Source organism: Dermacentor andersoni, chromosome 1 (genome assembly GCF_023375885.2).
Source record: "Dermacentor andersoni chromosome 1, qqDerAnde1_hic_scaffold, whole genome shotgun sequence".
Lineage (NCBI taxonomy): Eukaryota > Metazoa > Arthropoda > Arachnida > Ixodida > Ixodidae > Dermacentor > Dermacentor andersoni.
In genome coordinates, this window is record NC_092814.1 from 375,352,724 (window position 1) to 375,371,155 (window position 18,432).

At 47.9% G+C, this 18,432-nt stretch overlaps 1 protein-coding gene across 1 annotated transcript in view; it reads left to right on the forward strand.

Annotated features, from left to right (window-relative positions):
• LOC126518570 (dermonecrotic toxin StSicTox-betaIC1-like) overlaps positions 1–18,432 on the forward strand; it is a 66,758-nt gene that overhangs the window by 41,450 nt on the left and 6,876 nt on the right. Inside the window, exon 4 of the mRNA XM_072289894.1 lies at positions 17,985–18,114. Coding sequence (XP_072145995.1) covers positions 17,985–18,114 — 130 coding nt within the window. The remainder of the gene's footprint in view (positions 1–17,984; positions 18,115–18,432) is intronic.

An 18,432-nucleotide genomic window follows, 5' to 3' on the forward strand; every position in this document is an offset into this window, starting at 1 on the left:
AGATGAGGGCGGTTATAATACACTTTAGGCGGCTAACATACACTGTCTCGTCACCCCGAAAATGAAGGTCCAGCTATGGTGTGATGGGCTGAACGATATAGTTCACAGGTTAGATGGCGTGGATGATCCGGTACGGACCGTGGCACCGTGCGAATAGTTTAGAAGAAATCCCGGGATCTGAGATGGTAACCAAAGCCAAACAAGGGAACCATCGAGGAAGGTGGACATGGCCTGATGTGTGTCAATTCGTGTCTTCTGAGGGCCCTGATCCTCGCTGGTCAGCGTATCTGGCGACTTCTGAAGTTGTTGTGCAGGAACGGAGGAAGCCTAAAAGCAGAGAAGAAGAAACTAGGAATTGGCAAGAATCAGATGTATTCGTTAAGAGACAAAGCCGGCAATATCATTACTAATATGGATGAGATAGTTCAAGTGGCTGAGGAGTTCTATAGAGATTTATACAGTACGAGTGGAACCCACGATGATAATGGAAGAGAGAATAGTCTAGAGGAATTCGAAATCCCACAAGTAACGCCGGAAGAAGTAAGGAAAGCCTTGGGAGCTATGCAAAGGGGGAAGGCAGCTGGGGAGGATCAGGTAACAGCAGATTTGTTGAAGGACGGTGGGCAGATTGTTCTAGAAAAACTGGCCACCCTGTATACACAATGCCTCATGACCTCGAGCGTACCGGAATCTTGGAAGAACGCTAACATAATCCTAATCCATAAGAAAGGGGACGCCAAAGACTTGAAAAATTATAGACCGATCAGCTTACTGTCCGTTGCCTACAAGGTATTTACTAAGGTAATTGCGAATAGAATCAGGAACACCTTAGACTTCCGTCAACCAAAGGACCAGGCAGGATTCCGTAAAGGCTACTCAACAATAGATCATATTCACACTATCAATCAGGTGATAGAGAAATGTGCGGAATATAACCAACCATTCTATATAGCTTTCATTGATTATGAGAAAGCGTTTGATTCAGTCGAAACCTCAGCAGTCATGGAGGCATTGCGGAATCAGGGTGTAGACGAGCCGTACGTAAAAATACTGAAAGATATCTATAGCGGCTCCACAGCCACTGTAGTCCTCCATAAAGAAAGCAACAAAATCCCTATAAAGAAAGGCGTCAGGCAGGGAGATACGATCTCTCCAATGCTATTCACAGCATGTTTACAGGAGGTATTCAGAGACCTGGATTGGGAAGAATTGGGGATAAGAGTAAATGGAGAATACCTTAGTAACTTGCGCTTCGCTGACGATATTGCCTTGCTTAGTAACTCAGGGGACCAACTGCAATGCATGCTCACTGACCTGGAGAGGCAGAGCAGAAGGGTGGGACTAAAAATTAATCTGCAGAAAACTAAAGTAATGTTTAACAGTCTCGGAAGGGAACAGCAGTTTACGATAGGTAGCGAGGCACTGGAAGTGGTAAGGGAATACATCTACTTAGGACAGGTAGTGACTGCTGATCCGGATCATGAGAGTGAAATAATCAGAAGAATAAGAATGGGCTGGGGTGCGTTTGGCAGGCATTCTGAGATCATGAACAGCAGGTTGCCATTATCCCTCAAGAGAAAAGTATATAACAGCTGTGTATTACCTGTACTCACGTACGGGGCAGAAACCTGGAGGCTTACGAAAAGGGTTCTACTTAAATTGAGGACGACGCAACGAGCTATGGAAATAAGAATGATAGGTGTAACATTAAGGGATAAGAAAAGAGCAGATTGGGTGAGGGAACAAACACGCGTTAATGACATCTTAGTTGAAATCAAGAAAAAGAAATGGGCATGGGCAGGACATCTAATGAGGAGGGAAGATAACCGATGGTCATTAAGGGTTACGGACTGGATTCCGATGGAAGGGAAGCGTAGCAGGAGGCGACAGAAAGTTAGGTGGGCAGATGAGATAAGGAAGTTTGGAGGGCCAACATGGCCACAATTAGTACATGACCGGGGCAGTTGGAGAAGTATGGGAGAGGCCTTTGCCCTGCAATGGGCGTAACCAGGCTGATGATGATGATGATGATGATGATGTTGTGCACTCAAAGGCGTCAGGTCCGTAGAGCAGGATAGTATCCAGTGGACACGAACACTCACGTCCGTACAAGAGAAAAAGAAAGGTGAAAAACCGGGGGTCGCCTGCGTCGCGGTGTTATATGCGAACGTAATGAACGGGAGTGCGATGTCCCAATTGGTGTGGTCGGCCGACACGTACATTCTCAACATATCCTCGACTATTCGTTTGAACCGCTCCGTTCGTTTGCGGGTTGTATGCGGTCGATTTCCGATTAATGGTGTTGTACTTTGAAGCAGAGATTGTATTGCTTCTGACAGGACACGACCCCTATCGCTGAGTAGTTCTCGAGGAGCACCGTGGCGAAAGACAAAGTTATGATAAATGAACATTACAACGTCGCGCGCGGTCGCTGCGGGAAGGGCTAAGGCTCGGCACAACGGGTTAGGTGATCGATACCAACAATAATCCAGCGGTTTCCACAGACGCTGCATAGAAGTGGGTCATAGAGGTCCATGTCGACGCGGTCGAATGGTCAGTGAGGGCACGGTAGCGGCTGTAGTGCACCAGGAGGGCGCTGTGGAGGGGTCTTGTTTTGTTGACAGGCGATGCAAGATCGAACGTACTGCTGCACAAACCGGTACATTCCACGCAAGTAATATATTTGATGTGCTAAGAGATTTATTAGCAACGGGCGCGAACGGGTAGCTGTCACAAGCGTTCGGCGAAAGACAGCAACCACGAGCTCATGCCGGTGGCGATGGTGGTGTGGCGCAGGCGGCTACTCTTCTTCGTTACAATCGCCCTCCGCAGAAAAAGGCGCCATCCCGGCGGCTTAAGGCGAAGAGACTACTATTGGGTCGTAGTACGGCTTAATGCGAGAGACGTGGACAAGTTCGCGGCCGCGATGGCGTAGGTCCGTTGATGGCGTGAGGGGCTCTACGATGTAATTGACGGAGGACGTTTGCTCGAGAACGCGGTAGGGTCCTAGGTACTTTGCGACAAGTTTTGAGGAGAGGCCGGGTGTAGTAGCGGGTACCCGAAGCCATACGAGAGAGCCAGGCAAAAAAGTTGGTGCAGAACGGCCGGCAGGTTGACGGGATTGCTGCTGCCACTGGTCCTCGGTGGAAAAAGAGCGGGCAAGCTGGCGGCATTCCTCGGCAGGACGAGCAGCTTCAGATAGCGGAGTACTTTCGGAGGCGTCAGGTGTATATGACAGAATGGTATCAAGAGTAGTAGAAGGTTCTCGTCCTTATAGGAGAAAGTAAGGGGAAAAACCAGTAGTTGCTTGGGTCGCAGTATTGTACGCATACGTCACGAAAGGGAGAACTTGGTCCCAGTTTGAATGATCAGAGGCGACGTACATGCAGAGCATATCGCCAAGAGTACGGTTGAAGCGCTCGGTCATGCCGTTAGTTTGCGGATGGGACGCTGTACTGGTGCGGTGAACGATTCGGCATTCGTCGAGTAGTGCCTTCAAAGCCTCGGAAAGAAAGGCGCGGCCTCTATCGCTCAGAAGTTCGCGAGGGGCACCGTGGCGAAGAACGAAATGTCGTAACAGAAACCATGCAACGTCGCGGGCGGTGGCAGTCGGCAGAGCAGCTGTTTCAGCATAGCGGGTCAAGTGATCCACTGCAACAATAATCCAGCGGTTGCCTGCTGGAGTGGAGGGTAGCGGTCCGTAGATGTCTATACCAACACGATCAAAGGGCCGACGAGGACAGGGAAGGGGTTGTGACGGGTAGACTTGCCCGGGAGGTAATTTTCGGCGTTGGCACTGAGCACAGGAGCGAATGAACTTTCTGACGTAGTTATACATGCCGCGCCAATAAAATCGGCTGCGTAGCCGAGCATAGGTCTTGAAGAGGCCGGCATGTGCGTACTGAGGGTCTGCGTGGAAAGCGTCGCAGATAAGGTCACGGAGATGGCGGGGTATCACGAGAAGCCACTTGCGACCGTCAGAGAGGTAATTACGACGATAAAGAAGGCCGTCGCGAATGCAGAAGTGGGTAGCCTGGCGGCGAAGAGCGCGAGATGGTGAAGAGGTGGATGGATCAGAAAGGATGCTGATGAGAGCACTGATCCAGGGATCCTTGCGCTGCTCCGACGGCATGTTGCGCAGTGCATGAGATGGAACTGTGGGCTCAAGGGCGGATAGGCAAGCGCAGTCAGCGGAGACCGGTGAGCGAGAAAGGGCGTCAGCGTCCGTGTGTTTGCGGCCGGAACGGTAGAGGACGCGGATGTCGTACTCCTGTAGCTTAAGGGCCCAGCGAGCAAGTCGGCCAGATGGGTCTTTAAGGGTAGACAGCCAACAAAGGGCGTGATGGTCAGTGACGACATCGAAAGCGTGGCCATACAAATAAGGACGGAATTTTCCAAGGGCCCAAATAATGGCTAAACACTCTTTCTCTGTAACAGAGTAATTAGCCTCGGCTTTTGTCAGAGTTCGGCTCGCGTAGGCAACGACATATTCATCAAAGCCGGCTTTTCGTTGTGCGAGTACGGCGCCAAGTCCGACGCCGCTGGCATCGGTGTGGACCTCTGTGGGCGCTGCAGGATCGAAGTGGCGGAGGATAGGTGGCGAGGTTAGCAGGTGACGTAATTTCGTGAAGGCGTCATCACAGGCGGGTGACCAAGGGGAAAGTTCTTTGTCGCCACTTAGAAGGGCTGTCAGGGGTGCACTTATGGAAGCGAAATTTCGAATGAAACGTCGGAAGTATGAGCATAAACCAAGGAAACTTTGAAGCTCCTTTAACTTCTTTGGTTGCGGAAAGTCGGTGACAGCGCGGAGCTTGGCTGGATCCGGAAGGACGCCGTCTCGTGATACAACATGGCCAAGAATAGTGAGGTTTCGGGCGCCGAAACGACATTTTTTTAAGTTAAGTTGAAGTCCCGCGTCAGAGAGGCATTTGAGAACTTGCTCGAGACGGCTGAGATGGGTTCGGAAATCAGCAGAAAAGACAACTACGTCATCCAGGTAGCATAAACATGTGTTCCATTTGAGGCCGCGTAAAATATTATCCATCATTCTCTCAAAAGTGGCTGGGGCGTTGCACAGGCCGAAAGGCATTACGATGAATTCGTACAATCCATCAAGTGTTACAAATGCTGTTTTAGGTCGATCAGATGGTGCCAAGGGGACTTGCCAGTATCCGGAACGTAAATCCAGCGAACAAAAGAACTCAGCTCCCTGCAAACAGTCGAGGGCGTCGTCGATGCGCGGTAACGGGTAAACGTCCTTGCGCGTTATCTTGTTCAGACGTCGGTAGTCGACGCAGAATCGAATAGAGCCATCCTTTTTCTTAACGAGGACGACCGGTGATGCCCAGGGACTGTTGGAAGGCTGCACAACGCCACGCTTGAGCATGTCAGCAACCTGGTGGTCAATGACACGGCGCTCAGAGGCGGAAACTCGGTAAGGGCGCTGCCGTAAAGGTGCATGACTGCCGGTATCTATCTGGTGAAAAACGGTCGATGTGCGGCCCAAACCGGAAGCATGGCTGTCGAAAGAAGCGCTGAACCTCTGCAGGAGAGCAATAAGCTGGCTTCGTTCTGAAGATGACGTGCCATCGTCGATGGAGCAGTGGAAAGCGTCGAGCAGTGACTGATCAATCGCAGAGTCACAAGTAAGTGCGCCAAGGCCCACAGAAGTAGAAACGGCAGGAGTGTCAAAGATGCAAAAGGTGTCGACCGGTTGAACAAGGCCTAGGCATTCACCATGAGATAAAGCTAAAGGGCAGGCCGTGGGATTGTCGATGACCATTTTCGTGACGCCATTGCGAAGAGTAAGGAGAGCAAAGGGCAGCGGAGAACATTGGCGGCGAATGAACAGCTCAGAGGGCGTAAAGAGAACAGTGGCATCAGAAATAGCGGTGCACGACACAGGCACAAGCAGGGAAGAGCGTGGAGGGACGGAATTGTCTTCGGACACAAACAGTTTAACACTGGAAGGGTCGTTTTCGATAGGCTCGACGTCGGGAAGTGCAGAAAGTTCGAGTTCGGCGTGACAACAGTCAATAACGGCGTTATTATTTGCAAGGAAGTCCCAGCCTAATATGATGTCATGGGAACAAGTGGGCAGCACGACGAATTCGACGGTATACAGTAGACCTTGAATGAAGACGCGAGCAGTACAGGCAGCGAGAGGCGTTATATTTTGAGCGTTCACGGTTCGAAGGGAGAAGTCGGAGAGAGGCGTCAAGACCTTTCGTAGTGTGCGGCAGAGTTCGGCGGAAATTACGGATACGGCGGCTCCTGTATCTACAAGTGCCAGGACGGCGATTCCTTCGACAGAGACTTCAATGACGTTGGCTGGAGAGGGACGAGGACTTGGGCATTGCGACGTGGACGCAGTTCGTGCCTCGGGAACTGCGGCCATCAGTTTTCCTGCTCGGTGGACACGGGACGACGCCGCATCGGAGAAAGCGAGCGACGACGGGGAGATGGTGAGCGGCGAGTAGAGGCGGTTGGGCGGTCAGGGGAAAAGGAAGAGGTAGGAAGGCTGGAAGGCGAAGAGGGAAACGGAGCGGGGAAAGGTGGTGCTCGTCGGATGTTCTGAAGAGGAAGTATGCCACGACGACAATGGCGCGCCACGTGACCAGCACCACCGCAAGCAAAACATATTGGGCGGTCATCGAAGGTGCGCCACTGGTGGGGGTAAGGTCCGAGTCGCGGTTGAGGATTCGGAAAATGCTGTCGGTCGGGAAGCGGCATAGGAGGAAAATGCCGGTGGTCGTGAAGCGACATAGATGGTGGCAAAAATGTCGGTGGTCGATGCATAGAGGGCGGCAGGGGCGTTTGTGGACGAGATCGGGAAACTGCTTCAGCGTAATTGAGAGGAGCCGTGACTGGTGTCTGCTCAACGGCTGGAGGAACGGCTTGAGAGACTTGTTCTTGAATGAAGTCGCGGATCGTAGGATGCAAAGCAGGGGGTGGTTCCTGGACAGAAGATATCAAAGATAGCTGGCGGGCGACCTCTGCGCGAACGAATTCCTGGATTTTTACGAAGAGAGCAGCATGGTTGTCGTCGACTCCAAGGCTTGATAGAGAGTCGGCGGGTGGGGTGGGACGTCGGGTGTGAAGCCGTTGCCTGCGCAACTCGTCGTAACTCTGGCACAATTCTATCACTTCAGCGACAGTGTGAGGACTCTTCGATAATAACATTTGAAATGCGTCGTCCTGAATACCCTTCATTAAATGTTTTATCTTCTCCTCTGACATCGACGCATTCACCCGTTTGCAAAGGTCGACAATGTCCTCAATGTAGCTTCTGAAGTTTTCTCCGGCCTCTTGGGCTCGTGTGCGCAAACGTTGTTCTGCACGAAGCTTTCTTACTGCAGGCCGACCGAAAACTTGGGTAAAGTTGGTCTTGAAGACCAACCACGAAGTGAGGTCGGCTTCATGGTTTAGAAACCATAGTTTCGCAACGTCCGTAAGATAAAATGCGACGTTTCTCAACTTGGTAACGCCGTCCCACTGGTTATGGGCACTCACTCGCTCATAAGACGAGATCCAATCTTCAACGTCTTTGTCATCTGTGCCGGAGAAGATAGGGGGATCTCGCTGACGCAAGGCACCGGCACAAACCAAGGTGGCCGGCGCCGTTGGAGGAGCTGGAGGAGTGCGTGCGTCGTCGGGCATGATGGGGGGTAGAGTGCGACTCCGAAGTTCCAGGGTGGTCGAAACCCAGCACGTCCACCACTTGCTAAGAGATTTATTAGCAATGGGCGCGAACGGGTAGCTGTCACAAGCGTTCGGCGAAAGACAGCAACCACGAGCTCATGCCGGTGGCGATGGTGCTATGGCGCAGGCGGCTACTCTTCTTCGTTACAGATGCAGCATTGTGAAACTATTTAGTACTCCTGCATGGGCGCTATCAACGTCGGCGTGGAAGGACGCGCAGACATCGGGGCGCATGTTACGAGGGATACCCAGAAGCCAATTTCAGCCGGCGGGCATATAGCTGCGGCTGTAGAGGCTGTCGTTTCGCAAGGCAAAGTGGGGTGCGTCTGTGTTGAAGGAATGACCGATGGATCAACAAGGTAGTCTAGCAGCAGGGCAAGCGCTGGGTCATTGCGTTGCTCAGAGAGCATATCAATGGCAGTCAGTAGTGACGGGTCGGAGGTAGTAGAAGGAATGGAGACAGAAGCCACATCAGGGTATCATCGGTGACCGGAAGAGTGCGTCAGCGTCGGAATGCTTTTGATGGGAGCGGTGTGCGACACGAATGTCATATTCCTGCAGGCGAAGCGCCTAATGGCTGAGGTCGCCCGACTCGTCTTTGAAGGAGGAGAGCCAAAAAAGGGCGTGAGGGTCAGTACCATAACTGAAAGGACGACCGTAGATGTAAGGCCGAAGCTTGCCCAATACCCAAATGATGGCTAAGTATTCCTTTTTTGCAATAGAGTAATTCAACTCAGCTTTCATAATCGTACGGCTCGCATACCCATGACATATTCTTCATTCGTGACTTTGCGTTGGGCCAAGACCGCACCAAAGCCGACACCACTGGCGTCGGCGTGAACCTCAGTCGGCGCATTTGGGTCGTAATGGCGAAAATCTGCAGTGATGTCAACAACCCGCGTAAATTTTCAATGGCTTTATCGCATGCTGATGACCCCTCGCAAATGCCCTTGCTTGCAGTAAGCAGATTCATCAAGGGTGCGATGACAAAGACCAAGTTCCGGACGAAGCGACGCAAATAAGGACACATGCCTATGAAGCTTCGCAGGGCCTTGAGAGTTGTGGGCTTTGGAACCTCGCCGACCGACTACGCGAAGCTTGTCGTATCGGGAAGGATGCCGTCTTTCGAGAGAACGGGACCATAGATAGGTAATTTCCGTGCAGCGAAACGGCACTTGTTAATGTTTAGCCGCAGGCCAGCTCAAGTGAGACAAGAAAGGAGGTCATGCAGGCGGACTAGATGAGGCAGAAAATCCTTTGTGAAAACCCCTATGCTGTCCAGGTGACATAAACAAGCCCCCCCTCTCTCTCTCTCTCTCACTCCCCATTCCCCTCCCCACGTGTAGGGTAGCAAACTGGACTCAGTCTGGTTAACCTCCCTGCCTTTCCTTCTTCCCTTCTCTCTCTATAAACAAGCCTTCCACTTGTGGCCGCAAAAGATGGTATCGATCATGCGCTCGAACGTTGCGAACGCCTTGCAGAGCCCGAAAGGCATAACGTACGTTAAACTCGTACAGGCCATCTGGGTGCGATGAGATGGCGAAAGTTCTCTGGCTATGGCGCAGTCGAAAATGGCTGAAGGCGGTGTTGAGACTGAAGTTAAGGCGTCAAGATGTAAACGGGTGGCGCTATCATAAACGTCAAGGTTTAACTCAAAGGGAAGCTCATTACTTTTCGAAGCGAGATTGGGATGCCTTAGAACACGCACCTATAAAGCGAGATATAAGAAGGAAGAAGAAGCATGTGCTTGCTGCGGTAAAGCTAGGGAAACGACGGAGCATATTTTATTAGAATGTGAAGACGTCTACCCAGTGGTCGATTTAGGCGCCACTGGCCTCCTTGAAGCCCTTGGGTTCAGCGGGAGCAGTGGTAAAGCAAACAGGTCCGCAATAGACATTAGTAAGAGGCGATTGGAGGATTGGTGGAAGAAAAGTAGGGAAACGACAAAAGACGCAGACGTGCAAAAGCACAATTCACAATAGGGGATCAGAAAGTTTGGACGCGGTAGTTCATAGTGTTTTTTTTTTCTTTTTTCATTGGTTAACCTAGGTAGGATATTAGGCAGCATAGTAGCAAGAGCTTGGTGGCGCAACCCACCGCCCCGTTCCAAAGGGGACGCTCATAACATCCATCCATCCTGGTCTTCAATACACCTGACAGCTTGCACAATCTTAAGGTCGTACCACACACTGAAGTCACTGGGTACCGTTACGGATTACGTATAGGTATTTAAACGAATTCAGACCTACCAGTGAGGACTGCGAACAGTAGAAACAGGTCCTTGCAGTTAGCAAGCATTTCAAAAGGCTCAAACACACCGGTGAACTCGGGTATGACACCACACCACGAGGTCACAAACACCGACATCTCCGGAGGCAAATCAATGCCAGCATCAACGAAGACTTTGCGCACATTAAGGCCGGCTCCGACCGACGAAGGGTCACATAAACACTAAACGGCTACTTGCGCGCGAGAATAATTGATGATTGCAGTACCACGTCACAGCAACCTTCACCCTAGGATGAGATCATGAGAACAGGATGGTAAGACAAAAAACTCGATGATGTACATAACATGTTGGGCGGTGCGTACAGGTGTAGGATGAATGTGCGGCGCGCTAGCAGTACAGAGTACCATGCCATAAAGAGAGGTACAGACTTAGTGTTGGCGGCACAGTGTTGTTGGGGAACGCACCAGTGCGGAGCTCCAGGGCGACATCAGGGGTTCCAGCAACCGCCACAAAATGTCATAATCATCTTTAACCTACATTAAGTCCACTGCAGGACGAAGGTCTCTCCCTCCGATTTCCAATCACCCCTGTCTTGCGCTAACCCATCCTAACTAGCGCCTAGTTAGGATCACCTACCTAGTCCTTTGCCGTCTTCGACTGCGTTTCCCTCCTCTTGGCACCCAGTCTGTAGCTCTAATGGTCCACCAGGTATCTAATCTGCGTATTACATGCCCTGCCCAGCTCAATTTCCTTCTCTTGATGTGAATTAGAATATCGGATATGCCCATTTGCCCTCTGATCCACACCACTCTCTTCCTGTCTCTTAAAGTTCCGCCTATCATTCTTCACTCCACCGCTCTTTGTGCGGACCTTAGCTCGTTTTCGAGCTTCTTTGTCAGGCCCCAAGTTCCTGCCCCATATGTCCGCACTGGTAGAACGCACTGATTGTACACATTTCCTTTTAGTGATAATGGTAAGCTTCTAGTAAGCATATGAGAATGTGGGCCGTATGCGCCCCAACCCAATTTTTTTTTCTTCTGCAAATTTCCTTCTCATGATCAGGGTCCCCTGTGAGTAATTGACCTAGCTAAACGTATTCCTTCGCCGACTCTAGAGGCTGACTGGCGATCCTGAAATCTTGTTCTCTTGCAAGGTTATGGATCATTTTCTTTGTTTTCTGCATATTAAGCTTCAACCCCACTCTCTCACTCTCTCTGTTAAGGTCTTCAATCATTTGTTCTAACTCGTCCCCAGTGTTGCTGAACAGGACAACATTTTTGCAAACCGAAGGTTGCTGAGATATTCGCCGTTGATCCTTACTCCTAAACCGTCCTAGTTTAATTGCTTCAATACTTCTTCCAAGCATGTAGTGAATATCATTGGAGAGATTGCGTCGCCTTGTCTTACCCCTTTCTTTATAGGTTTCTTACTACTATTCTTGTGCAGAATTAGGGTAGCTGTAGAATCTTTGTAGATATTTTCTAAGGTATTTACGTAACCATCATGTACTCCTTGATTACGTAAAGCCTCTATGACTGCTGGTATCGCTACTGAATCAAATGCCTTTTCGTAATCTATGAAGGTCATGTAGAGAGACTGACTGTACACTGCACATTTCTCGATTACCTGACTGATTACATGGATGTGATTCATTGTACAGTATCTTCTCCTGAAGCCATCCTGTTCCCTTGGTTGACTGAAGTGTTACCACTATTGAATTCGAAATTATCTTGGTGAATATTTTCTACAAGAGAGAGAGAAAGAGAGCAAGAACGTGAAAAGAAGGGAGCCTACCTAACATTGGCGGTGGGAGAAAGGGGAATCGAAAGAGCAAAAAAAGGGATAGAGTAAGCACTGAGTGAACGTGGGATGATGCACAGGGGCACAATGAACGGTCTCTTAAGCTGGTGCACTTCAATTATTGTACTAGTGCACGAATCGCTTTTCATGCCAGTGACGGGTGTGGCCGTGGTCCGAGCATATTTACTTGGAGAACGGTTTCGAGTCCAGTCGGTTTAAAGTTGCCCGCAGAGAGAGGCGTTTTTCTACAATGCATTTTCTACAGTACTGGAAGTAAGCTAATGGGCTAAATATTTTTCAGTTCTTTAACGTCTTCATTTTTGTGGATTAGTGTAATGTTGGCATTCTTCCAGTTCTCTGGGAAACTTGAAGTTGTGAGACATTTCGTATTATTGCAAATGTGATAATCAGTCTAGCAGCAACCTAGCAGCAGCGAACAGCACGAGCATTCTCGCTATCACAGCACGGATCGTCGCCATTGCCTTCGAACTACCATCAAAAGCACGCGGCGTACCTGCTTGATTAGACCCGAAAAAAAAATACGAGAGCGTATCCAAAAGTTTTTGCGCATATATTTATTAGACAAAATAAGGTACATGCAAGTAAGTACACATGTAAGTACTATTCTGAGTACCCTACACTATTTTTTCACGTAATCCCCACACGGGGCCCTATAGCGTAGAATTATTCCTATATGTTTTTATTTCAAGCTCCTGAGGTCAAATTTGCGTAGCCACTGACGCAAGCATCGAGTTGTCACCCGCAGGGTTGTCGCAAAAGACCAATCAAATGCTTCCCACGTTCATAGGAGGTCACTTTTGTTTGCTGGAAAAACGAATAACATTGCCTACACTGAGTGGCTTGTCTTATGTAATTGGCTGACAAGAGGGAGGAGCACGCTCAAGTGGAGAGGGATTCGATGTGGCCGAGCCACTGCACTCAAATTCGATAACAGGAGGAGGATTGTGGTGCCAGCGTCGGCGATTAGTCTGCTTTCACTTACTTGGCTTGCGGTGGCTGGTCGAAAATCACGGCGGCATGCAACGGAACGTTAAGAATGCCGTCAAAACGGATCCTCAGCAGAGAAGAGTTGGCAGAGCGTGTAAACCTGCCGAAAGTGCTCAAAAACGTTACACGTCTACACAGAAACATTTATTATACGTAAATAAATCCATGCTCTCCGGCAGCTGCCAGTAGCCTGTGCCTGAATGATCGGCGCCCGCCATTTCATTCAATTTTGAATGGGACAGCCTGTTGCTATTCAGAAGAAAATTCAGTTTTGTTCAGCAGATTAATGCATCTTCAACGCGTACACGTCACTTTGACGTGGTGAGTGTTTGTGGTTTTGTGACGTCGCGTGACAGGCAGGTGAAATGGTTGCAGCCCGAAAACTTTTGATCAATAGCTGAGGGCTAATGGCGAAAAGCCGTTGAATCAGAAGTAACTATGTTTCCTTATTTCGGTCAAATCATGCATAATCATGTGTACACGTCATATCGGATGGGGAGCTATCGCGGTTTTCGTGACGTCACGTGACAGGCAGGTGAAATGGGGGTAGTCCAAAAAAGCTTTTCACCAATCGCGGAGGGCTGACTGCAGAATTGGAATAGAAAATTTTGGAATAGTCTGACGTTATAGCGCCCACGGATTCATACATTTGCCTCATCGCAGCACTAAATCTGAAACGCCCCAGTGGTCAGCCAGCGACACACGTGGCCTCCTAGAACGCTGAATGTCATGCAAGTCTTCGCGGCCTTTTACGAAATCCCAACACGACCACCTCACACTTCTCAAAGCGAGACACCTGCCCCCGTACGGGGGCTGCATTGCCCTGTGAATTTCCATGGGCGTTTGTCCCTTGCTCCACAAAAAACGAATCACACTTCGTTGCTCTTAGGCCGCCGACGTGTGAAGCACAACCACCATCTTCAACAGCTGACAGCCGCGCAGTGCCGCGAAGCTGCCGGCAGATAAGGCCCGGCCGGTCCAAGAAACATCCATTGCTGGGAATGGATGTGTTAACTTCGCATTTACAGCCTTAATTTGGCTAAAGAAATAGGGGCATTGACTTTCTGATTCGCCTTCGTACCTACAATCAAACGCCTCCTCGCTGTGCTTCTCTATATACTACTTCCGCGTTTAAGCAAACTGACCCCATACGATAAGAGGAGGCCCGTAGTAATAGATTTTAATTTGATTTATTTCACCACACAAAGCACTTTTTCTGCTTTACCATAGCTCCCAACACATACACGAAAAATTCTATCCATCTAATTACGCGAAACATGTTATCCCTCTTGCACGCAGCTCATCTAGTTCGTTATGCAGTAGAATCTAAGCAATGTTTCTTTTTTTGGCGCCCCAGCAATATTTTTTTTATCCGTATCGTCTTTTAAACACAATGTCTCTACACAATGCCTTCTAAACACAATGCATCTACAAAATAGCAATATATATGATCACGATATATTAAATTCATACAATCAGAAGAAGAAAGCGAGATTCTAATTAGTCAAAATACCCAACCAGAATCTTAAAGCAAATATTGGCACTCATAAAAGCCGCTGCAATGCTAACGAATACATATAACCTTTATAATACATTTTTACAGCAAGTGCCATAAAATTCAAGGCCTAGTTACAAAACGACCACCTAACACATGAAATGACCTTCGAGAACCGCAGTGATATTTTGCGTTTCAAAAACTGGACTTGGAAGTAGATTGCAATCAGAAATGGTTCTTCGAAAAAACATGCTTTAAATAATTTAGTCCTGACAAAAATAGGCTTTAGTGCATGCTCCTTTGTGTGTCTAGTTCCTCGTGCGGATAATGCAGCAGCATAACATCAAGTTTATATTTTTAATGGGAAATTTTGTATTTCATGCACAGAAGAAAGACAAGCTTTTTTAACACGAAATTGTTTTATACCGGGGTCCACCATCAGCTTCCTGTAACGGATGTGACGTAGGCGTGAAGGCTTAAGATATGCTATATCGTGATAGGGATGGCGCCGCCACCTGGGAGGATAATGACACTAACGAGCGCCGTCAGTGAGCGCTTCGGTGGTATCAGCGCAGCGGAGGCACCAACGCGATGTAGTCTGGTGTAGGCGGAGTTAGCCTTCCGCTGAGGGGACGACGCAGTTGCCAGACATGGTTTGTCTTTCGCCTCCTAGTAGCCTATGACGCCTCGTCTCTTAACTAGTGCAGCGTCAACATGCATCAGCAGTGCTTACACGTCGCCTACTGCTTGCATTGCACCAACTAAGAAAACTGCTGCACTCAGCGGCGCAGAAAGGCAACCACGTTGACTGGCGAATTTCCCTTTGGTCCCGCGAGAGACACGCCAGCGTGAAGAACGACTTCGCGCATTCGTGGTGCACGCTCTGAACTCTGCCACTCAAATTCCTGAAGCTGAACGCGTGGAAACCCAACCGGGTGCCGAAGACACTATGGAGCCGAACCAAAATGTTCGTACCTTCTCCGAAGCGATTAGGCCGGAGGGTGCCGCTCAACAACAGGACGCCGCGCACGAAGAAAACCTGTGACACGGTCGCTCATCCACTAACTGTGCGGCTTTCGCTGCAGCGCACCGTGAGTTCAGGAATCGATTTAGTAACAACTCGTTCGGCTTCGCTTGTACGGTGTGCGAGTGGCTGTGGAGTTCCGGCGCGTGCAATGAACAGTTTGTGTCAAGAGGCGTTTCACTTTCCTGTTGCTCCGATTCCCATGCAAGAGCGATAAACCATAATTTTTTCTACGTCATACTAAAGTGGAAACATTATTGGTAGTCATAAGCTGTGAAGGAGTCAAATCTGTTATTTTTGCAAAACATGAACCGAATCGCCTTTTTTCGTACAATTTTAAGCTGTTGTATATCCTTTTTTTCTGTGTGGATCCCTAATTTCCGGAGCGTACTCTAATGTTGACCTGGTAACTGTCTGATATGCCACAAGCTTAAGTTTGGAAGGGGCGTGACTGAGTCTCCTTCTCAAGCAACAAAGCTGTTCAAATAGGGCAGCCCAAATGTTTGAGATATCTGGTGACCACGTTAAGTTATTCGTCAGCGTTACGCCCAGGTATTTAAAATGTGAAACCTCCTTAATAGTAGCAGCCTGGAGTTTATGTTGGAGTTCACTTGGAGTGTTTTCCTTGTAATTCTCAAATGTAAAGTTTTGTCTTGTTCAAAGTCATATCCCAGTCTTTGCACTAGTGTTGCATTTCAGAAATTGTTCTGTGCAGCTTGTTATTGCCGTCCTTATTATTAATAGCCTTAAGATTATGCAGTCATCAGGAAATAATTTACCGAGACAGACCCTGAAATTACATTCGCTTAATCATTTCTATGTACCAAGACAAGCAGCAGATCCGACATGCAGCTTTGTTGTACGCCAGAGGCAACAGACAGGGACTCGGATGGTGCGTCGTTCACCTGCACACGTTGTATTATGCCGTCTAAGTAAGGTGTTGCCCATGTAGTATGTCATCGGGCAGTCAATACATTCAATCTCGTAAATGAGCTTACCATGCGGCACATTCTGAAAAGCTTTGGTGAAATGAAAAGAAATCACATCAAGTTGTCCAGAATACTCATGCCCAGCTAGAAAGTCATGAAATTTTCAAACTAGTTCAGTAGAACTAGACATTGTTTCAAGAAACCGTTTTGTATGAGGAATATAATACTTTTACATCTCAACAAATACCTCATGTCAACTGGTGCTATATCTTCTAATAATTTACAACTTGTAGATGTAACTGACACGGGTCTGTAATCGCAAACGAGTAATTCATCGCCCTTTTTGCGGACTGGCACCGCACGTGCTTCTTATCAAGGAGCGGGTAGCTCACTAGTACGTAAAGAGATTTCAAATGTGCGCGCCAAGAATGTCGATAACTGTAATGTATTGTTTTTATGAATGCATTCGGAATATTGTATGAACCGTAACTCCATTCTACTTTAATTTTTCTAACAGAAGTAACACGCCCTCAGCAGATATGACTGGAACATATCTATTGTCATTAACCGAATACCGCAGCACGTAGCTATTTTCTAGAGTGAATACTAACAGAAAGTACTGACTGAAGGCCGCCGCAATGCTTCTGCTGTCCGTTCCACGAATGCCTACAAACTTAATTTTTGTTGTGACGCCTTCCACAACCGCAGAAAAATTTCGAATATTTTCCAATAATTGTTTTAATGAAATCGGGTAGTGTATTAAAGTAATTAAAATAATGAAATTTCGCTTATTCAGCCTTTGCTACCAATGTTCTTTTGCGCTCAATTAAGTCCGTTGTCCCTGTTTTTGTATCAATACTGCAATAAAAATTTTTAACAGTCTTGTGTGGGGAACCTCGAAGGTTCACGTTTATACTAGCTAGTTGGTCATAAATAATTAACGAGGAATGCTCAGAGATGCGTTGTTCAATGCTCATCACCACCTCTAGAAAAGACTTCTTTTGCAAAAAAGAATCCAAAACAGCTTTTCCACATGTGTAGTCACTATTTGTTTGAGGTACAAGGCTAAAACGTCACATAAATGGCATCAGCAGAAGTACAACAACCCGACACTATTTGAGTCAAGTATATGAATGCTTGATTAACATCACGAAACAATAATATTTCTAGTACGGTGGATGTGTACTTGGCCATACAAGTCATGAAGAAAGAACCCGTTAGAATCGGGCGCTCGATAAACAAACAGCACACACCAAATAAAAAAAGTCGCACAGGAAACATTCAGAAACAACCCTTTGTGCTCGGCAATCTTATCAGTAAGACAAACGTTTATGGAAGATTTATAAAAGAATTCGCAGTCTGATAAGTGCGATGCTGCGCTACTCGTGACGCCTGTGCTCCAAAAGATAGCACAATCTGCAACGAGAAAGGAGGATGAATGGTGAACACTCTGTTCCTTGTCCTTCCGCCTAGCCCACTCAACGACCACAACTACCAAGGATATAAAACATAAATGCCGATATTTGCACATATTATTCGTAGCAAACGATTGGATCCCACACGCATAAAGGCAACAACAGCACAAGGCAAATCGGAGCAATAACACCGAAATATTTGTTTTTAACAAGCAAAAAGTGTGCTAATTACGGTGGTTTGTATACTGCAGTGAACATAAAAACTATTAATTCTGGGACATAGGAAGCAGCTGCGTGGCACATAGTACATAGTTTTGTTTTATATTTTACTCTTGAATTCATTTATATCGTCTAATGCAATGATGTCTAATTTTATTTCAACGCAGTTCCGTCTGATTACATGCTGGATGTGATAATCTCTGTGTTCAGCGTCAGCGACAAAGATGTCTTCAGGGGCGCATTAGATGCCATCTCTCAAGCGGAGAACTCCTCGGCTTACCTCGACCACGTAGGTACGGGCTGCACTTTCGTCTGCTGCTGCCTAACGTCTAGTTTCGAGGCTGATTAGGTCTTATGTAGCGCTTTTAGGGTGAGCCTTCTAGACTGTATATGTTTTGGAATACGTTCAGCGAATCAAAATAGGCGCAATAAATTAATCAAAGCTTTTATTCCACAAGAACATTATGAAAATGTGCATAAAATATTTGAATCAGTATCATTTCTGAGTAGCACCTGGTCCAATGCAGTAAAATTAATGTAGGGACTTTGTAATATGAAACTATTCCAATCTGCTTACATTCCAATCTCGTGGAGTAAAATTTACGTATCGA